Source organism: Bombina bombina, unplaced genomic scaffold (assembly GCF_027579735.1).
Source record: "Bombina bombina isolate aBomBom1 unplaced genomic scaffold, aBomBom1.pri scaffold_1017, whole genome shotgun sequence".
Classification (NCBI taxonomy): Eukaryota; Metazoa; Chordata; class Amphibia; order Anura; family Bombinatoridae; genus Bombina; species Bombina bombina.
Window position 1 is genome coordinate 3360 of NW_026512088.1, and position 23706 is coordinate 27065.

At 38.7% G+C, this 23706-nt stretch overlaps 1 protein-coding gene across 1 annotated transcript; it reads left to right on the forward strand.

Moving 5' to 3' along the window:
* Positions 1–1084: 1084 nt before the first annotated feature.
* LOC128644118 (SREBP regulating gene protein-like) lies at positions 1085–22159 on the forward strand (the record flags this gene model as incomplete). Its single annotated transcript, XM_053696831.1, has 4 exons — positions 1085–1241; positions 6319–6470; positions 6987–7100; positions 19967–22159. Coding segments are annotated over 4 exons (507 nt in total), but the record flags the coding sequence as incomplete, so codon positions are not given.
* Between the last annotated feature and the right edge of the window lie 1547 nt (positions 22160–23706).

Consider the following 23706-nt stretch of genomic DNA (forward strand, 5'->3'; position numbering starts at 1 on the left):
TGTATTTATCTTAACTAGGTAGTTAGTAAATAGTTAATAACTATTTACTAACTAGTCTACCTAGTTAAAATAAATACAAACTTAGCTGTGAAATAAAAATAAAACCTAAGATAGCTACAATATAACAGTTATATTGTAGCTAGCTTAGGGTTTATTTTACAGGTAAGTATTTAGTTTTAAATAGGAATTATTTAGTTATTAATAGTAGGTTTTATTTAGATTATTTTAATTACATTGAAGTTAGGGATGTTAGGTTTAGGGGTTAATAACTTTAGTATAGTAGCGGCGATTTTGGGGGCAGCAGATTAGTGGTTAATAACAGTAAGTAGGTTGCGCCGATGTTAGGGACAGCAGATTAGGGGTTAATAATATTTAACTAGTGTTTGCGATGCTGGAGTACTGCGGTTTAGGGGTTAATATGTTTATTATAGTGGCGGCGATGTCCGGAGCGGCAGATTAGGGGTTAATAATTTTATTTTAGTGTTTGTGATACGGGAGGGGCCGTGGTTTAGGAGTTAATAGTTAGTTTATGGGTGTTAGTGTACTTTTTGGCACTTTAGTTATGAGTTTTATGATACAACTTTGTACCGCAAAACCCATAACTACTGACTTTCAGTTTACGGTATGGATCTTGACGGTATAGGGTGTACCGCTCACTTTTTGGCCTCCCAGGCAGACTCGTAATACCGGCGCAAAGGCAGTCCCATTGAAAAAGGACTTTTTGGAAAGCTGCGGTAGTTACGTTGCGTTACGGCCAAAAAAGTGTGCGGTACACCTAAACCTGCAAGACTCGTAATACCAGCGGTAGTGAAAAAGAGCCTTAAACGCTGCTTTTCACTCATACCGGAAAACTTGTAATATAGCCGAATGGTATTTAGTTTGTTTGTTCAGTGCTGTGGTCAATGTTGCTTTTAATAATTGTGTATGGGTCTTGAATGTACCTGTTAATCTAAATGAAGGTTGGTGGATGTGAGCGTCTGTTTGTAATGTAAATATAATTCTTATATGGCCAAATTAGGAAATAAGTACAAAGTATATTTGCTATAATTTTTTTCACCTATATATACTTATATTCCTCTCTTAGGAAGAAAGGACTGTGAGAGACAGAACTCTTCTTCAGACTCGGGATCAAGAGCAAAATATTCAATGGAAGATTCAGTTTAACCTGGGGAACAGCAGTAGAGTCCGTAACCAGTGTAGGAATTCAGTGCAGGGGAAACTGCTTATCACAGATGATCTAGGTAAGAAACCGAAAAGGCACATCACCCTGGTTAAACATGTATTTCATAGCCAGCTTAAAAACATAATTTATGCTTACCTGAAAAATTTTACGATTCTTTACTGTTGGGAAATTATCACCGGGCCACCAGGAGGAGGCAAAGACACACTACAGTAAGAGCTTTAATATCCCTCCTACTTCCTGTTCCCTCCCAGTATTTCATATAGCCAAGCATAGGAGGAAGAAGTATAGTAGGGTAAAAAGATGCAAACTAGAACTGCCACCATTAAGAAAATTTGCGTGTGTTTGTGGACTCTCCCAGACTAGAAAAAAAAGGATTTTATCAAGCAAGCATAAATTATGTTTTCTTTCTTAATTTGGTGAGAGTCCACCATCCTTTATTGTTGGGAACCAATACCCAAGCTGTGTAGTCCACAAGGAAACTGGGTGGGAAAAATACAGAAAGGCAGGCACCTAGTTACCAGGAACTATCACCTAAAGGGTCCTACCTACCAAAAGCTGCTTCCTCCTGAAACAAACACATCAAACTGATAAATCTTTTGAAAGTGTGCAAGTGTTGCAGTCTTGAAATTCGTTCTACCTGAAGCCTCGTTTTTTTGAAAACAAAATAAACAGCCTTGTCCTGGTGAAATACCAAATAAGTTGGGACACAAGACTGATCTGAATATTCTGATTCCCTCCTAACTCCAAATAAAACAAGACATTTCAAGATAACCGTTCAATATCCTGATTGTGCATTGGTTCAAAAGGCGAATACTGCAAAACACTGAGAACCATATTTGAGTTCCATTGAGGAGAAATAGAGTTGATGACAAGTCCAATATGAATTAAAGCCTGAATAAATGCCTGAATATCAGGAAGACAAGCAAGTTTCCAGTGTAATAACACAGTAAGACCTGAGATATGGACCCTTAAAAGTTCTGGCTGATAAATCCTTATCTAAGGCATCCTGGAGGAATTTAAACAGAGTGACATTAAAATTCCCTATCAAAATACCAAGATAAATACATCTTCCATATCACGTGAAAGAACTTCCTGGTGACAAACTTGAGAGCCTAAAACAGAATCGCTATAACAGAGTTGGAAAAACTTTTTGAGAAAGAACTAAACATTCTATCTCCAAGCAGTTAACCTTAGGGATTGAATATTCGATAAAGAAAAGGACTCGCAGAGGAGGACAATGCCATGAAGAGGCCCTGGACATCTGGACAAGATCTGCATACCACATCCTCTGAACATAAGCCGAGATTTGCTCCTGCTTTACCCTCGGTAAAAGCACAATTGGAAGAAAAAGATAAACCAACTGTCACGCTCAGCTGCTTGGAAGCTCTGCAGTCCTCTCTGTGTGCTTGATTGACAGGTGTCTGAGCCACCCCTTCCTGATGATGTCACAACCAGGCTTTTTGTTCTGGCTTCCTGTTTCTCCAGTGTCCGTTTGTTTGTTAACTTTGAGGCTTCTGTTAGGATTTCGCTGAGGAATCTCTCTAACTGCTGCTTTTCTGTTGCCAAACTCTTCAAGGACTTACTATGCTGGATTAACCTTCAACCTCCTGAATACCTGTCTCCAAACAATGCAAGTACTGTTTGTTTTGTGAAACTTTCAAACTTCCTGTTTACCTGCTGCAAACCCTGCATATTGAGACTACTCTGTGTAGTGCAAACTATTCAAATACTGTTATTTCTGTGAATCCTTCAATCTGCATATTTACCTGTTTCCAAACTCTGCAAATACTATTATTCAGTGTAAACCTTCAAACTGCTGGATATCCTGTTGCCAATCTCCACAAGTACTGATTATCTGTGTTAACCTTCAAACTACCAGCTTACCTGTTGCTATCACTGCAAGTTCTGACAACACAGTGTTAACCTTCAAACTACCTGATTACATGTTATTAATTCTGCAAGTTCTGACTACACAGTGTTTACCCTCAAACTGCCTGATTACCTGTTGCATACTCTGCAAAGACTGTCTACACAGTGTTGACTCTCAAACTGCCTGATTACCTGTTGCATACTCTGCAAAGACTGTCTACTCAGTGTTAACCCTCAAACTGCCTGATTACTTGTTGCATACTCTGCAAAGACTGTCTACACAGTGTTAACTCTCAAAACTGCCTGATTACCTGTTGCATACTCTGCAAAGACTGTCTACACAGTGTTGACTCTCAAACTGCCTGATTACCTGTTGCATACTCTGCAAAGACTGTCTACTCAGTGTTAACCCTCAAACTGCCTGATTACCTGTTGCATATTCTGCAAAGTCTGTCTACACAGTGTTAACCTTCAGACTGCCTGATAACAAATGACCTACTCCTGCATTATTAACTGTTTCCTGTTTTACCCTTCTTCTGTCTGAGTATAAGTGACTATCCCTGCTCTCCTGATTCTGTGGAAGGCATTTCCTGAAACCAGTTCCTTATTCAGAAGTCTATCTGGCTGATATCATGAATTACTTTGGCACAGGCTAACCCTGCTCCATATCGTGAGTACTTTGTTTTTTGGAGGTTGTCGTGGGGTCACGTCCTGGATTAAACTCAGAGTGCAAGGGTGTTTAAGTTCGCCCTTGCATTTGGGTCTACTTCTGGATATTTCCTAACCTGACACCAACTGATTAGACCAAGGCACTGCTATTGCAACTCTTGAGGATCTCTCAAACTCAATCCATATCTGTGAAGCTTGTGGTACAGACAAGATGGTTGAAAATCTTTTGATTTTCCCCTGAATGTAAGGTGTGAGAACTCAAATAGGCTGCTTGCCAGTGGTTGACTCCAGAAATAAGAAAAGCTGAAATAGTGCAGTGATAAGTCTCTGCCAAACTTAAAATCTGATGTACCGCTTTCACCACTAGAGGACTGTGGGTACCATCTTAATGATTAATGTAGGCCACCGCCTTGATCTTGAGCATCTCTATCTTCGCCTGCCTTCTTTACTAGGCAAAGAAAATACTGTGAGGGAACAGGAATTAGGAGGGATATTAAAGCTCTTGCTGTAGGGTGTCTTTGCCTAATGATGGCTAGGTGATGAATTCCCTACAGTAAGGAATTGTGGGTATTCCACAATTCCATAATGCATTTGTTTGTTTTTGTTAAGTATTACAAACCACTTAATGCAGGGTGGAACCTGACCTATAGCTTTATTTACTAAGAACATGGTAAATCTACTAATTTCTTGATATTAAAACATTCATTTAGAACAATTTCATCATACAGATTACTGGTATAATACCCCCATACCCAGTGGAGACAGACAGAAAGCTCGCAATTATATCCGCTATTAGTTCACTATCAGAGGTATCACCTGTACATTGTGTTTGTTATTTTCTTATAGAAGGATTTTTACATTCTTTGAATACACTGGCTGACACGGTACTGCCCTTTTTCTGCATACACCACTTATGTAATCTTAGAAATGTGCTAGCTTAAAGGGACATTTCATGGTTCAGATAGAGCATGCAAGTTTAAACAACTTTCCAATTTGCTTCTGTTATCTAAATTGCTTAATTCTTTTGAAAAGCAATCCTAGGTAAGTTAAGGAGCAGCAGTGCACTAACGGCAGCTAGCTGCTAATTGGTGTCTGCACTTTCACGCTTCTTGTCATTGGCTCACCAAACATGTTTGGTTATCTCCCAGTAGTGCAAATAATAAGAAGAGAATAAAGCACATTTGATAATAGAAGTAATCTGGAAAGTTTTTTTTAAAATGGTGTTCTTTATATGAATCCTAAAAGAAAAAAATTAGCTTTTATGTCTCTTTGAATTCGTGATCACAAATCTGAGCATTCCATGTCTCTCACGTTATTACTATCTGAGCATTCCATGTCTCTCACGTTATTACTATCTGAGCATTCCATGTCTCTCACGTTATTACTATCTGAGCATTCCATGTCTCTCACGTTATTACTATCTGAGCATTCCATGTCTCTCATGTTATTACTATCTGAGCATTCCATGTCTCTCACGTTATTACTATCTGAGCATTCCATGTCTCTCACGTTATTACTATCTGAGCATTCCATGTCTCTCACGTTATTACTATCTGAGCATTCCATGTCTCTTTCGTTATTACTATCTGAGCATTCCATGTCTCTCACGTTATTACTATCTGAGCATTCCATGTCTCTCACGTTATTACTATCTGAGCATTCCATGTCTCTCACATTATTACTATCTGAGCATTCCATGTCTCTTTCGTTATTACTATCTGAGCTTTCCATGTCTCTCACGTTATTACTATCTGAGCATTCCATGTCTCTCACGTTATTACTATCTGAGCATTCCATGTCTCTTTCGTTATTACTATCTGAGCTTTCCATGTCTCTCACGTTATTACTATCTGAGCATTCCATGTCTCTCACGTTATTACTATCTGAGCATTCCATGTCTCTCACGTTATTATTATCTGAGCATTCCATGTCTCTCACGTTATTACTATCTGAGCATTCCATGTCTCTCACGTTATTACTATCTGAGCATTCCATGTCTCTTTCGTTATTACTATCTGAGCTTTCCATGTCTCTCACGTTATTACTATCTGAGCTTTCCATGTCTCTCACGTTATTACTATCTGAGCATTCCATGTCTCTTTCGTTATTACTATCTGAGCATTCCATGTCTCTCACGTTATTACTATCTGAGCATTCCATGTCTCTCACGTTATTACTATCTGAGCATTCCATGTCTCTCACGTTATTACTATCTGAGCATTCCATGTCTCTCACGTTATTACTATCTGAGCATTCCATGTCTCTCACGTTATTACTATCTGAGCATTCCATGTCTCTCACGTTATTACTATCTGAGCATTCCATGTCTCTCACGTTATTACTATCTGAGCATTCCATGTCTCTCACGTTATTACTATCTGAGCATTCCATGTCTCTCACGTTATTACTATCTGAGCATTCCATGTCTCTCACGTTATTACTATCTGAGCATTCCATGTCTCTCACGTTATTACTATCTGAGCATTCCATGTCTCTCACGTTATTACTATCTGAGCATTCCATGTCTCTCACGTTATTACTATCTGAGCATTCCATGTCTCTCACATTATTACTACATATTTTTGCATCTTTTTCAGGTTATGTCTGTGAAAGGAAAGAGCTTCTAGCAAATGGTTGTTGCAATATCAATGTTGCCAGCACAAGGCTACACAGCTGTGATAGCTGCCTTCCCTATGGTTGCTGTAGTGTATACGAGTATTGTGTTTCATGCTGCCTCCAGCCTAATAAGGTTAATAAGCTTCATTCACATTTTCACACATTTGTAGCTATGTGACAGTTTGTACATGTCTAGATATAATATATAGTACACGTGTTTAAAGCAAGTGGTCAGTGATAACTTCCTTTATCATTTGTTTAATACAGTGGCATGACTGCCTAGCTAACAACACGTTAATATAACTATTATTTTGCCCAGCACCATTTTAGAGCATTTCGTTTTACTTTTTAAAAGCAAACGTTGTATTGTATCCCTATTTGTAGAAGGCATCTTTTTGAGTTTTTAATACATAAATATATATATAAAAAAGATTATACACCATGACACATTCTGATGGCACATTTCTTATCTCTTTTTTGTAACGTTTCTTGATTTAAGTAACATTAAATGATTGTTTCAAAGACATGACTTTTAGTTAGTGTAGTTACCCATCTTGCCATTATTCAATAATGCAGTTGTAATAATGGTAATGTCCCTATAAAACACTGATATTTTTAACTAGAATTTGCATTGTTTTCGCAAACCCAGAAACTTTTATTGGAGCGTTTTCTAAATCGAGCAGCCAGAGCTTTTGAAAACTTATTCCAGGCAGTAGAAGACCATTTTGAATTATGTTTAGCCAAATGCAGGACATCCTCTCAGGTAAGAGATGACTGGATTTACAGAAAGTATTTATGTTTAGCATTGGGTGCCTTAGCATATACTCCTGTAATTGCCTCCTTTGCTTTAACCTCCTAGTCTCTATTTAGTCACTTCATCTTTTTTTTTGTTTCTTTTCATCCACTTGTTCTGTCTTCCATTTGCGTCCACTCTGAATTATCTGGGTCTTCATGGTGTATCTCAACTTTCATTACTCATTTTTTCTTCCAAATATCTGTACTCTATTCTCCTTTTGTATGATTTCCTGTTATTTCTGGGTATTAGAAAAGTTATGTTTTTTTGCTATCAGAATAAGGTCTGTTTGTAGTGATGTGTTCTGCTAGTGTGTAAAATATTAGCCTTTAGCTACCTACTAAGTGACTGTGTATTCTTACCTATGCTTTAGTTCTAGTTTGTGTCTCCTTTAGATTTTCTTTCCTTTGCCTTATCCTGTCTAGTAAATGTAGCTTTTATGAAAATATTACGTTATGACCAAATAAGCAATACAATAAAGTTTGAAATTGAAAGATAAATTATTAACTAAATTTGGTGAGTCATCTTTTGAAAACAATACAGCCATTTATAGGGGTTGTCAAAATGGGCAGCCACCAGGGTGCCCACCAATAAGTTTACAGTTAAAGTGACACAGTGCATAGAACACAGTTCAATTCCAGTGGTAGGTCACTTGCTTGTTTGTTTTCTCCCTTTGCATCCTTCCAGTGCTGCTAGTGACATGACGTCACAAACACTCACATTCATAGGGGCAATATGAGAATGGGGAGCAAAGTGATCTAAGTGATGCTGACTGTGAAATGGTTGTTGATACCATATGGGGGGGGGGTGAGTAACCTAGAAACTGCTGGTCCCCTTTGATTCACACCCAATAATCTCTAGAATTTACAGAATTGTATGAAAACCAAAATAACATCCAGTGACCAGCAGTTCTGTGGGTGAAAAAAACAACAACTTGTTAATGAGAGATGTCCTAGCAGAATGGCCAGACTTTTTCAAGCTGACAGGCAGACAGCAGTAGCTAAATTAACCACAGTTTACAACATTGCTGTACAGAACTCACAACACATTAACATTTGAAGTACATGGGCAACAGCAGAAGTAGACCACACTGGATTCCACTCCTGTCAGCTAAGCACATAAGAACAAGAAACTAAGGCTACAGTGAGTCAGGCTTGCCAAAACTGGGCAGTAGAAGACTGGGAAAATGTATGAATTTCAATTTCTGCTGCGATGGTAGGGTTAGAATTTGGTGTAAGCATGATGAATGCAACCACTAATTGTAGCTTGTGTCAACAATTTAGGCTAGTTGTGTATAGTGTAGTGGTATGGGAATATTTTCTTGGCTCCCATTAGGCCTTTTAATACAAATTGAGCATTGTTTAAATGCTACATCCTGCTAGTTTATTATTGCTGACCATGTGCATCTCTTTATGGGAACAGTCCTCTTATCTTCTAATGGCTACTTTCAACAAAATAACATTCCATGTCACAAAGCACACAATAGAGCACCTTTGGGATGTAGTGAAACATGAGATTTGCAGCCAACAAATCTACAATACTATAATATTAATTTGTACCAGTATCTCTAAGGAATGTTTCCAGTAGCTTTTTGAATATGTGCCATGAAGAATCCAGGCTGTTCTGCTTCTTACCCAGTAATAGAAATGTGCACCTATTAACTTGGCCACTTTGTGTGTGTTTGTGTACATATTATATATATTTGCATAGCGGCTCAAAATTTGGTAGCGCTCATACATACATACATACATACATACATACATACATACATACACTGTTTAAAAATGCTTCTTCTGCATGGGTTTTCATATTTGTTGAAAATTTAGAAGGCACTCTATATACTTAGGAGCCAGCCATAATATTTTTATTTAATTATTTTATGTATAGATGTGTAAAGAAAACAAAGTTTCTCTTGTTAAGTGTATCCAGTCCACGGATCATCCATTACTTGTGGGATATTCTCCTTCCCAACAGGAAGTTGCAAGAGGATCACCCACAGCAGAGCTGCTATATAGCTCCTCCCCCAGCTGTCATATCCAGTCATTCTCTTGCAAGCCTCAACCAAGATGGAGGTCGTAAGAGGAGTGTGGTGTTTTATACTTAGTTTATTCTTCAATCAAAAGTTTGTTATTTTTAAATGGTGCCGGAGTGTACTGTTTATCTCAGGCAGTATTTAGAAGAAGAATCTGCCTGCGTTTTCTATGATCTTAGCAGAAGTAACTAAGATCCATGGCTGTTCTCAAATATTCTGAGGAGTGAGGTAACTTCAGAGAGGGAATGGCATGCAGGTTTTCCTGCAATAAGGTATGTGCAGTTAAAATATTTTTCTAGGGATGGAATTTGCTAGAAAATGCTGCTGATACCGAACTAATGTAAGTAAAGCCTTAAATGCAGTGAGAGCTACTGGTATCAGGCTTATTAATAGAGATACATACTCTTATAAAAATGTAATATAAAACGTTTGCTGGCATGTTTAATCGTTTTTATATGTATATGGTGATAAAACTTATTGGGGCCTAGTTTTTTTCCACATGGCTGGCTTGAATTTTGCCTAGAAACAGTTTCCTTAGGCTTTCCACTGTTGTAATATGAGTGGGAGGGGCCTATTTTGCCAGTTTTTTGCACAGCAAAAATTACAGACACAGACATCCAGCTTCTTCCTGCATGATCCAGGACATCTCTGGAGGGCTCAAAAGGCTTCAAAGTCGTTTTTGAGGGAGGTAAAAAGCCACAGAAGGGCTGTGGCAGTTGTTGTGACTGTTTGAAAAAACGTTTATGTCATTTATTATTCCGTTTTAGGTATTAAGGGGTTAATCATCCATTTGCAAGTGGGTGCAATGCTCTGCTAACTTGTTACATACACTGTAAAAATTTCGTTAGTGTAACTGCCTTTTTTCACTGTTATTTCAAATTTTGACAAAATTTGTGTTTCTTAAAGGTGCAGTAACGTTTTTTATATTGCTTGTAAACTTGTTTAAAGTGTTTTCCAAGCTTGCTTGTCTCATTGCTAGTCTGTTTAAACAGCAGGACATGGCTGCAATCATGAATAATACCCTGTCAGAGGTATTATCCAGGTTGCCTGAATTAAGAGGCAAGCCCGATTGCTCTGGGGTTAGGAGAAATACAGAGCGCGCAGATGCTGTAAGGGCCATGTCTGATACTGCGTCACAATATGCAGATCATGAGGACGGAGAGCTTCAGTCTGTGGGTGACATCTCTGATTCGGGGAAACCTGATTCAGAGATTTCTAATTTTAAATTTAAGCTTGAGAACCTCCGTGTGTTGCTTGGGGAGGTATTAGCTGCTCTGAATGACTGTAACACAGTTGCAGTACCAGAGAAATTGTGTAGGCTGGATAAATACTATGCGGTGCCGGTGTGTACTGATGTTTTTCCTATACCTAAAAGGCTTACAGAAATTATTAGCAAGGAGTGGGATAGACCGGGTGTGCCTTTTTCCCCACCTCCTATATTAGAAAAATGTTTCCAATAGACGCCACTACACGGGACTTATGGCAGACGGTCCCTAAGGTGGAGGGAGCAGTTTCTACTTTAGCAAAGCGTACTACTATCCCGGTTGAGGACAGTTATGCTTTTTCAGATCCAATGGATAAAAAATTGGAGGGTTACCTTAAGAAAATGTTTATTCAACAAGGTTTTATTTTACAGCCCCTTGCATGCATTGCGCCTGTCACGGCCGCAGCGGCATTCTGGTTTGAGGCCCTGGAAGAGGCCATCCATACAGCTCCATTGACTGAAATTATTGACAAGCTTAGAACACTTAAGCTAGCTAACTCATTTGTTTCTGATGCCATTGTTCATTTGACTAAACTAACGGCTAAGAATTCCGGATTCGCCATCCAAGCGCGTAGGGCGCTATGGCTTAAATCCTGGTCAGCTGACGTGACTTCGAAGTCTAAATTACTCAACATTCCTTTCAAGGGGCAGACCTTATTCGGGCCTGGTTTGAAGGAAATTATTTCTGACATTATTGGAGGTAAGGGTCACACCCTTCCTCAGGACAGGGCCAAAGCAAAGGTCAAACAGTCTAATTTTCGTGCCTTTTGAAATTTCAAGGCAGGTGCAGCATCAACTTCCTCCGCTTCAAAACAAGAGGGAACTTTTGCTCAATCTAAGCAGGCCTGGAAACCTAACCAGTCCTGGAACAAAGGCAAGCAGGCCAGAAAGCCTGCTGCTGCCTCTAAGACAGCATGAAGGAACGGCCCCCTATCCGGCAACGGATCTAGTAGGGGGCAGACTTTCTCTCTTCGCCCAGGCGTGGGCAAGAGATGTTCAGGATCCCTGGGCATTGGAGATCATATCTCAGGGATATCTTCTGGACTTCAAAGCTTCCCCCCCCACAAGGGTGATTTCATCTTTCAAGGCTATCTGCAAATCAGATAAAGAAAGAGGCATTCCTACGCTGTGTGCAAGACCTCCTAGTTATGGGAGTGATCCATCCAGTTCCGGGGACGGAACAAGGACAGGGTTTTTATTCAAATCTGTTTGTGGTTCCCAAAAAAGAGGGAACCTTCAGACCAATTTTGGATCTAAAGATCTTAAACAAATTCCTCAGAGTTCCATCTTTCAAAATGGAAACTATTCGGACCATCCTACCCATGATCCAAGAAGGTCAGTACATGACCACAGTGGACTTAAAGGATGCCTACCTTCACATACCGATTCACAAAGATCATCATTGGTTTCTAAGGTTTGCCTTTCTAGACAGGCATTACCAATTTGTAGCTCTTCCCTTCGGGTTGGCTACAGCCCCGAGAATCTTTACAAAGGTTCTGGGCTCACTTCTGGCGGTTCTAAGACCGCGAGGCATAGCGGTGGCTCCGTATCTAGATGACATCCTGATACAAGCGTCAAGCTTTCAAGTTGCCAAGTCTCATACAGAGATAGTTCTGGCATTCCTGAGGTCGCACGGGTGGAAAGTGAACGAGGAAAAGAGTTCTCTATCCCCACTCACAAGAGTCTCCTTCTTAGGGACTCTTATAGATTCTGTAGAAATGAAAATTTACTTGACGGAGTCCAGGTTATCAAAACTTCTAAATGCTTGCCGTGTTCTTCACTCCATTCCGCGCCCTTCGGTAGCTCAGTGTATGGAGGTAAGCGGCTTAATGGTAGCGGCAATGGACATAGTGCCATTTGCGCGCCTGCATCTCAGACCGCTGCAATTATGCATGCTGAGTCAGTGGAATGGGGATTACACAGATTTGTCCCCTCTGCTAAATCTGGATCAAGAGACCAGAGATTCTCTTCTCTGGTGGTTGTCTCGGGTACACCTGTCCAAGGGTATGACCTTTCGCAGGCCAGATTGGACAATTGTAACAACAGATGCCAGCCTTCTAGGTTGGGGTGCAGTCTGGAACTCCCTGAAGGCACAGGGATTGTGGACTCAGGAGGAGAAACTCCTTCCAATAAATATTCTGGAGTTAAGAGCGATATTCAATGCTCTTCTGGCTTGGCCTCAGTTAGCAACACTGAGGTTCATCAGATTTCAGTCGGACAACATCACGACTGTGGCTTACATCAACCATCAAGGGGGAACCAGGAGTTCCCTAGTGATGTTAGAAGTCTCAAAAATAATTTGCTGGGCAGAGTACCACTCTTGTCACCTGTCAGCAATCCATATCCCAGGCGTGGAGAACTGGGAGGCAGATTTTCTAAGTCGTCAGACTTTCCATCCGGGGGAGTGGGAACTCCATCCGGAGGTGTTTGCTCAATTGATTCATCGTTGGGGCAAACCAGAGTTGGATCTCATGGCGTCTCGCCAGAACGCCAAGCTTCCTTGTTACGGATCCAGGTCCAGGGACCCAGAAGTGACGCTGATAGATGCTCTAGCAGCGACTTGGTTCTTCAACCTGGCTTATGTGTTTCCGCCGTTTCCTCTGCTCCCTCGACTGATTGCCAAAATCAAACAGGAGAGAGCATCGGTGATTCTGATAGCGCTTGCGTGGCCACGCAGGACTTGGTATGCAGACCTAGTGGACATGTCATCCTTTCCACCATGGACTCTGCATCTAAGACAGGACCTTCTGATACAAGGTCCTTTCAATCATCCAAATCTAATTTCTCTGAGACTGACTGCATGGAGATTGAATGCTTGATTCTATCAAAGCGTGGCTTCTCCGAGTCAGTCATTGATACTTTAATACAGACACGAAAGCCTGTTACCAGGAAATTCTACCACAAGATATGGAGTAAATATCTTTATTGGTTTGAATCCAAGAATTACTCATGGAGTAAGGTTAGGATTCCTAGAATATTGTCCTTTCTCCAAGAGGGCTTGGACAAAGGATTATCAGCTAGTTCCTTAAAGGGACAGATTTCTGCTCTGTCTATTCCTTTGCACAAGCGTCTGGCAGAGGTTCCAGACGTCCAGGCATTTTGCCAGGCTTTGGTTAGAATTAAGCCTGTGTTTAAACCTGTTGCTCCCCCGTGGAGCATAAACTTGGTTCTTAAGGTTCTTCAAGGAGTTCCGTTTGAACCCCTTCATTCCATTGATATTAAACTTTTATCTTGGAAAGTTCTGTTTTTACAGAATGTGATTCTCCTTATCTGATTTTTCATGCAGATAAGGTAGTTCTGCGTACCAAACCTGGGTTTTTACCTAAGGTGGTTTCTAACAAGAATATCAATCAAGAGATTGTTGTTCCATCATTGTGTCCTAATCCTTCTTCAAAGAAGGAACGTCTTTTACATAATCTGGACGTAGTCCGTGCCTTGAAGTTTTCCTTAAAAGCAACTAATGATTTTCGTCAAACATCTTCCCTGTTTGTCGTTTACTCTGGACAGAGGAGAGGTCAAAAAGCTTCGGCAACCTCTCTTTCCTTTTGGCTTCGGAGCGTAATACGCCTAGCCTATGAGACTGCTGGACAGCAGCCCCCTGAAAGGATTACAGCTCATTCTACTAGAGCTGTGGCTTCCACCTGGGCCTTTAAAAATGAGGCCTCTGTTGAACAGATTTGCAAGGCCGCGACTTGGTCTTCGCTTCACACCTTTTCCAAATTTTACAAATTTGATACTTTTGCTTCTTCGGAGGCTGTTTTTGGGAGAAAGGTTCTTCAGGCAGTGGTTCCTTCCGCTTAATCCTGCCTTGTACTTTAGCTTTGGTATTGGTATCCCACAAGTAATGGATGATCCATGGACTGGATACACTTAACAAGAGAAAGCATAATTTATGCTTACCTGATAAATTTATTTCTCTTGTAGTGTATCCAGTCCATGGCCCGCCCTGTCCTTTTAAGGCAGGTCTACATTTTAATTAAACTACATTCACCACTGCACCCTATGGTTTCTCCTTTCTCTGTTTGTTTTCGGTCGAATGACTGGATATGACAGGGGAGGAGCTATATAGCAGCTCTGCTGTGCGTGATCCTCTTGCAACTTCCTGTTGGGAAGGAGAATATCCCACAAGTAATGGATGATCCGTGGACTGGATACACTACAGGAGAAATAAATTTATCAGGTAAGCATAAATTATGTTTTTAAGGGACATAAAGCAACAGTAAGAGAATTTTTAATGTGTTAAAATATTTTATTTTTTCCGATGTCTTTAATTGTTGGCTATGCATATCTGCCCCTGGCTGACTTAGCGGAATGTTCATCAGATGTACATTGCCGTTTTGGATCTTTGGATGCCTTTTTCTGCCATACAATACAGTTGCTATTTTGTAGTGATAAGTGCTGTCTGACATTAAATAATACCAGTTTTTTTACAGCTATTTATTATCACCAGCCTGTATAAGCACAGGTATCTGTGCCATTAATAAGTGTAGTGCTGCAAGAGGGGTGGTGTCTTAGGTAATGGGGGGTCTTAAGTGTTGTGGTAATCCCATGGATTTAAGGGGCTGGTTGTGTTGTGGAGGAGATTGGTCATATGTCCCTCTAATGCTGGCAGTGGTTTCACAAGTGGGTATTTTTATGTTGTAAATATGGGGCTTGTCATGGACAGGGGTGTGCCACTATACCATATCTGCCCGACAGGGGAACGGGGGGTTAATTAATCCCAAAACCTCCCACCATAACTGTCTCTTTTGCTGGTGACTCCTCCTCTCTATTACCTCTGTCTGTTGGAGTACCTCAAGGCTCTGTTGTGGGTCCTCTACAGCTATGGCTTTAACTATCACCTCTATGCTGATGATACCCAGATCGACCTATCCACCCCTGCACTCTCTCCTGCTGTCAATTCTCACATCAGCGACTGCTTATCTGGCATTTCATCCTGGATGGCCTCTCACCACCTAAAAATAAACATGTCCAAGACTGAACTACTTCTAATCACCCCCTCTAATTCTACTCCAGTTTCTAATTTTTCTATCACTGTTGGCGGCACCACTATCTCCCCATGACCCCAAGTCCGCTGCCTTGGAGTCACACTTGACTCAAATCTGTCCTTCATTCCCCACATTCAATTGCTCTCTTCATCCTGCCGCAACCACCTACGCAATATCTCCAAAATTCGTCCATTTCTGAGCGCTGAAACTACTAAACAGCTAATCCACTCCCTGGTAATTTCCTGACTTGACTACTGTAATAACCTACTAACTGGCCTCCCTCACTCCCGGCCCTCACCCCTTCAATCCATCATAAATGCTTCTGCCAGGCTTATCCACCTCTCCCGACGCTTTGTATCTGCTGCACCTCTCTGTGAGTCCCTTCACTGGCTTCCCATTCACAGCAGAATTGCATTTAAAATTCTCATCCTGACCTACAAAGCCCTCACCAATGCTGCCCCTCCCTACCTGTCCTCCCTCATCAACAAATATACTCCAGCCCGCCCCCTAAAATCCAACAATACCTGCTTCTTGCGTCCTCTACCATCACCTCCTTCCATGCTAGACTACAGGACTTCTCTTGTGCGGCACCAACCCTCTAGAACGCACTTCCTCAAGCTGTCAGACTTTCCCCTAACTTGTCCTCCTTTAAACGCTCCATAAAGACTTTTTTGAACAGGGAAGCTTATCACCCAACTCATTAACAAATGAACTTCACTTAACCAATAGTTGCCCTAATCTAACTCCTCATTAACATTCTCACCTTTGCAGTCCCCACCTCCTCTTTCCCATCCTCCTACACATCTAGATTGTAAGTTCCCACGGGAATAGGGCCCTCAATTCCCCCTGTATTTGTCTGTAAAATGTTCTCTTATATTGTAGTTGTACTTGTATCTTTGTACCCATGGACAGCACTGCGTAATCTGTTGGTGCTTTATAAATAAAGAATAATAATAAACTAATAAACCTGACTTGCAGTCAATTTACTACAAGCAGGGCTAAATATTCACCCTGACACCAGCTTGCCACAGAGTTACTTGCTAAGCTGTGACAACAGGGAAAATGTGGGCACAAAGGGGTTATCCTCACATGGTCTGCGTTATCCAAAAATTTACCAGGGCATATGAGGCAACCACATTAACCACCAAATCCTACTTACACCACCCCAGAAATCAATATTCACAAATATCCACCTTTGCTATTAGTTTGCCACAGACAGAGCTACTTCCCAAGCTGTGACAACAGGGAGAGTGTGGGCATGAAGGGGTTAATCTCACAGGGTCTCCAGCCATCTTATCCCAAATCCTTACCAGGGTATAAGGGCCAACCCACATTTATCCCCCAAATCCTGCCTTTTCTTCCCCAAACATGAACAATCGCTGATACCTCTAAATTACAGTTCCATAAAAAAACACTTTTGTAATGTTATTTCTAAGCTTAAAGGGACAGTAAACCTAAAATATAATGTTATATAATTCTGCACATAGTGCAGAATTATATAACATTATATTAGTGCTATCGTTATAAAACTTAATATAACCTTTTAATTTTTTTTTTTTAAATATGGCATTTTTACAGACCCGCTCTCTGTGCTCTGCTGAGCGGGTCTGTTTTTATTCCACAGCGCATCGGGCCAGCTGTATAGTCACAGCCCGGCCCGACCGCGCCATAACACTAAGTGCAGCTCGCTCCTGCTGTCAGACAGAGCAGGAGCGAGCTGCACTTAGTGTTATGGTGCGGTCGTCCCGGGCTGTGACTATACAGCTAGCCGATGCGCTGTGTAATAAAAACAGACCCGCTCAGCAGAGCACAGAGAGCGGGTCTGTAAAACTGCCATATTTTATAAAAATTAAAAGGTTATATTAAGTTTTATAACGATAGCACTAATATAATGTTATATAATTCTGCACTATGTGCAGAATTATATAACATTATATTTTAGGTTTACTGACACTTTAAAGGGACACTGAACCCAATTTTTTTCTTTTGTAATTCAGAAAGAGCATGCAACTTTCTAATTTACTCCTATTATCAATTTTTCTTCCTTCTCTTGCTATCATTATTTGAAAAAGAAGGCATCTAAGCTTTTTTTTGGTTAAAGTACTCTGGACAGCACTTTTTTATTGGTGGATGAATTTATCCACCAATCAGCAAGGACAACCAAGGTTGTTCACCAAAAATGGGCCGACATCTAAACTTACATTCTTGCATTTCAAATAAAGATACCAAGAGAATGAAGAAAATTTGATAATAGGAGTAAATTAGAAAGTTGCTTAAAATGTCATGCTCAATCTGAATCACGAAAGAAAATTATTGGGTACACTATCCCTTTAAGGAAGCTGCTAATTCAGTTAATAGAGCACAAAGACAGATCTTGTTTAATGTATTTTTTTTATATGAAAAAGGTTCACAGTGCATACAAAATAAATACTTGAAGTTAGATGGAATATAAAAAAGTAATTAAACAATATACACACACAAGTGCAAACAATTATAAAAAATAAAAGCATTAAACACCTAAACCCTAAACTTACAAAATAAAATGATTGCTGTGGGAATTCCCAAATCCTTCTGGTGTTCCTTTTTGCTGTAAAGTGGAATTCTGTCTTGTGTTATAATCAACACTACTTTATAGCCAGTCCAGGTCACATGACCCACCTCACTAGGTAGTCGGATATTGCCCAACTTTACAGTATCTCACACTAATCTGGTTTAGTCTGTTGAATTTAAGATATTGGTCCTAGGGAAACAGACCAACATCTCAGTGTAGCATTACATGAAAAATTATGGCATATCATTTTTCATGACTTTTTATTACAAACCCATAGACACCAAACAACATATCCTCCAGTTAAACTGGCTGAAATAATCCATGTAGCACCTTGTCCCTTGCCCCTACCTAGGCATATTTGGGCTCATTTGATATATTATTTTCCCAGCACCTAAAATATGTGATTATGGATAGCTATAATGTGATCTGCAAAGAGTTCTAACCATATTTAATATTGCTGGCTATGCTGTGATTGTTCAGAGGCTGGAGTCGCTCCTCACACCCTAAGTCTCTGGGTTCTAGGCAGTAAACTATTGGACAGTTGTCAAATAATGAGACACATAGATCAGTATTAATTTATTTAGTTATATTAGTTATCTAGCTGCTTCAAAGTTTTTTTCTGCATTAACCCCTTAGAAGCTAGTAGGGAACCAAATTGAAAAAATTGTGCCTTTGCATGACAGGGCTGTAGGAATGAATATGGCATGGAAGTCTGCAGTAAAGGTTAATGTGGTGCTGAAAAATCTTGGTAAGCTATAAGTGCGATTGGTAGAAACCAATGCTGTTAGAAGTGTTCACATGGGGATCCCTCTAAAGTAGAGATGAAAATGCTGATACCAATATAATATAGTGTTAATGTATTGAATTATTTAACATTTTTAAAAACTGCTATTAATAATATTCTCCTTTGATGCTGGTAGTGTTTCCATTACACCCCTAAATGATGTGAATTCTGTTAGAAATACATAAAAAATTATTAGAAAAGTCAATGAATGAATAAAAGGCTTCAAGTAATGATGTCCATAGGCATCTTCAGGCTATACATCAATCTAATTTAAATCATCATAAAACTAACTTTATTGGCTGATGCTTTGTGGCTCTTGTCTCTGTAATTTATGATTGGGAATCTTCATAAGCATAGACTGGGCTATATATCTCAACCAATGCACGCACCTTTGGGGAAGAACTTGTTTATTTTTTCCTTGATAGGCAGAAATGAATTAGCCCTCGGTTATCATACATTGATGGTTCCCTCTGCTTCAACAGAGTATGGAACATATGAAAAAAATAATTTGTACCACATGTATATAATTTTAATGTTGCTGGTTGGTTTACTTGTATTTTGTGCAATATATAAATAAGCATATTTTATTTAGTTTTACTTCCTTGTAAACTGAGTAAAAAAAACAAAATGATCACTTTTTGGAAAATAACATGCAATTGACCTCCTAGCTGTGTGCAATAACCACTGTATGAGACATTTAGAGGATACATCATTTAATTCATATAGAGTAAATATAAATGCCAGTTATAAATTTAGTCTTGCATCTTTGTAAATTAAAATTCTTCATTAGTGCTATTTCTAAACATCCATTTACTGTTTAATGCTTCTGAGTGAATTTTGCATTCCTTATTCCCAACACTGTTTAGTAAGCAGGGACCTATACCCATTGTTCCTTGTACGTTCCAGTCTTCCAGATGGTAATCATGATGAAAACATGCCATTCCCTGACATGATTTATTCTGTTCGTCCATGTTTTGCCAAATGTCTATAATTAGTGGGAACAAATCTCTGTTAAATGTAAAATAATGTAGCATGATTAAAGGCAAGGTTTCCTGACTTTGTTGTATCCATAAGATACAGATATATCATATGGTGTCATAGCAGTTATAACACAATTAAATAGTTGTTCTGAAATATAATGTATAGTTTTTCTGCACATTTTTATAACGTATAATAGGAGTCAACACAAATGATGCATTTGTTCTTTCAATTTGCAGAGTGTACAACATGAGAACACCTACCGAAATCCCATTGCCAAGTATTGCTATGGGGAAAACCCACCTGAACTACTTCCTATTTGATTACTTCTGGTTGAGTCAGACTAAATTCATATGCTGTTAATTCCCAGCTGGCTATCACATTCAGGACTTCTTGTAAAGGAATGGAAGAGGATGAACCAAGGCTTAAACCCACAACAACAATAAATTTACACTACTTTATGTAAACAAGAATGGGATTTGTAGACCCGTGTAGGTCATTGTATATGAAGTTAGCTGCCAAAATTATGCTGTTTGTTTTGAATTTTTACATGATCTATACAGAATGTTTATTACATAGCAAATGAGCACAGTATTAGCAGAAAAACCTTTTAGCTGAACTACAGTTGTGTTTAGTGGACTTCCCTAATTATTGAAGAAAATTATATATATATTTAGTGTTGCTGAAAAATGTATACGATTGTTCAGTCTTGTAAAATTTTGAATGCATCCAACTTTTTTTTTTTTCTTTTAATGCAAGTATTTATTTTATTATTGAAAATCATTATTTTCTATTAATATTTATTAAATGTAATACAATTCTTATTGGGTTAAAATCCCACAATATTGCACTTTCTTTTTTGTTCTGTTTAGGCAGCAACTGTGAAACAGGATCGGAATCTTGTATTTTTTTTAATTTTTTATTATTATTCATAGTAAAATATACATTAGTGAACACAATACATTGTTATAGGTGCTAATGTTATAGTTGTCACAATTCGGACCGTAATCCATTCATTTCAACAAGACACTAAGGGGCAGATTTAAGAAAATGCGAGCGGACATGATACGATGTAGCGTATCATGTCTGCCGCACATCGAAAAATGCTGACAGTATACGCTGTTGGCATTTATCATTGCACAAGCAGTTCTTTTGAACTGCTTGTGCAATGCTGCCCCTGCAGATTTGCGGCCGATTAGCGGGGGCTGTCAATCAGCCCGATCATATAGGTTCGGGCAGATTGATGTCTGCAGCCTCAGAGCAGGCGAACCAAACAGTGTGATAAATCAATTATGTTTTAATCACAGTATAACTTTAAAGGGACAGTATACTATAAAATTGTTTTTCCCTTAATGTGTTACCAATAACTTTTTTTTACCAGCTGCAGAGTATAAAATGTATGAGATTTGCTTCTAAAGCTTATTCGTGTATATGAATTAGCTGGTTTTGTGCTTTAAAGCCACAACCTAATAAAATGGGTTGAGCTTGTAGGTATAATTAGATCTCATTACATTATCACATTGTGTACATATACCTGCTTGTTTATCTTATATCTGTCCATAAACCAATCACCAATACTTGGATAGATCAATGGAAAATTAACATTTTATTACCTTATCTCTTCTATAACCCACTGGGAGTGTAGTTTCTTCTACTGGCTGTCTTAACGCAGCTTAGCCTTGGGGCCAAAAACTTTCAGGATGGGTGGGTATACCACAGGCTAAATAAACTATTTCAAATGCCAATATAAGGGTAATGGAAATGCTTGTAAACAATTTAATACACTCCAGCAGGTAAAGTGGATCATTGGGAACACATTAAAGGGGAGAACATTTTTGAGTAAACTGTCCCTTTAATCTCTGAACCTGAGCTCTTTTAGACAATAATCATTTGACGTGAGTGCCAGAATACAAGTGCTTTTGTAAACACTTTGAATGGATTACAGGTTATCTACATGTAACATATAGACTTAGGGGAAATATATCTGGATCATTAGGGCATTAAGCTGTCTGAAATGGGGTTTTCTTACTTTTTTTTTTTTAAAGGTTAGTGTTATCCAACCAAGTATAATTTTGCAGATAGTATAATTTTATATTTTCAAATGTTTCAGATATAAATGCATGAAAGGATTTATTTTACAATGTTTGGATTATTATGTTATTCTTTGTATTTTATGCTCTGTAGCTATACTTATAAATAAACTGTGAAAAACGTTTATGCTAGCTTTTTCTATATGAGTTTGTTTGGTAATATCTGATTAATCAATTAATTATTCAGGTGTTAAATTTAACATAAAGTAACCAAGAGTTAGATTTATAGACCAGAAATTTTGTATGTTTATCTGATTAGTAATTATTTTTCAATCTAAATAGCCACATTGTATATTAAAAAAAAGTTTTCCAAAGAAATACAAACCAGTTGTTTTGAAAATTCTGCTGTGTGCTCCTTTATTTATTTTGTTATAATGTTTGACTTCATTACTTATTGGACACATAAATTGTCAAGTTAACTTTTTTTACTTGTCACTTCTGTCTATGACGGACAATCAAATCTCTTTTGTACAAACAATGCTAGATAAATATTTTAGACACTTCATTTGTCATCTTTACCCATTCATAGGTGACAGGTAATCTGGTGTGAACCATAAACTTTCTTTCTTTTTTCTTTCATTTCTTTATTACTTTAATGTATGCATTTCTTTTTAATGTGATTTGTACTCCTGATGTCTTTAATCAGAAGTTGATTAAAAAGACGTAAACGTGTTTTAAATCACATGCCGTTTTAATGCTGATTTATATGGCAGTTAAATAGTTAGTAGAAATGATCTTGATAATAAAATGCCAGAAGAAAGTTCCAACATTTCATTTTTAGGTCACAAATGACCCAAAGAGAATGCCATCAATTAAATGATCATTAAACACTCTCTGGGTCTCTTGAGCATTTGATGAGATAATGAGATCCCTAAATTGATGGCATTTCAAATGGTGGCATCATTATTTCTAACCATTTGAGGGGCATACATATTACAGTCCTTTAAATCACTCTCCTCTGAAAGGCTGATTACTCCACTCTCAAGCACAAAAGACTTCGTCTTCCTGTCCTCCTTTTGCAGCCAAATTCCACGGAGTTGATTAATGACTGGGCCAGATTTTCAGGTTCATCTTGCCTGCATTTTCCAATGACTGCCTGTCATAGTTTTTAATGCAATCTTCACTGGAATATGATAATGTTCTGTTATGCTAACTTGGCAATGCCTGTGGCTCTCTTGGACTATCAGACAGATGGAAGGAGATGGGCATGTCATCTTAAAGACTGTCCATCTGCAACCCGTCTAATATCCCTCATATCAGAGTGCTTAACATGTTGGCCTCTATTGCAATGAGCTTACCATTTGTTTAGCCTAAATGTAGCTGGCATTGCTGTAATAAGCACTTATTCCTGTGCTGACTAATTAGAGCACTATTTATTTATGTCTAACTGCATGCTTAGATTACTTACATGTCTAACGAGATGCTTGGATTAGTTATGTTATCAGTAATTTAACTAAAACTTTGTCACACTCAAAAAACTTCTATTATTTCAGTCACCTGTGATATGGAATAGAACTTTCTTTACTTAATTATATAGTATCGCCCCACAAAAAGCATTTTTATATTAGGCATTTGGCATAAAGCCAGGGAAACATTTAAAAACAAAATGCACACGTTTTGCAAGTATTTCTGTTGGCTCTTCCCTGTAGTACCCACCAACAGGGGATGGGGAGCTTTCAGGTTTGGGTTTAAGATGACTTTTTTCCTGTTTGATATCAGTCTTTTTTTGCACTTTTGCAGAAAGAAAATGTATTATTTATTTGCTGTGTGAGGAATTGTAAGGGATACATTTTTAAATGTTCTTATTTTAAAGGGACATTAAACCCCCCAAAATTCTTTCATTATTCAGATAGAGAATACAATTTTTAAAAAGTTTCCATTTTACTTCT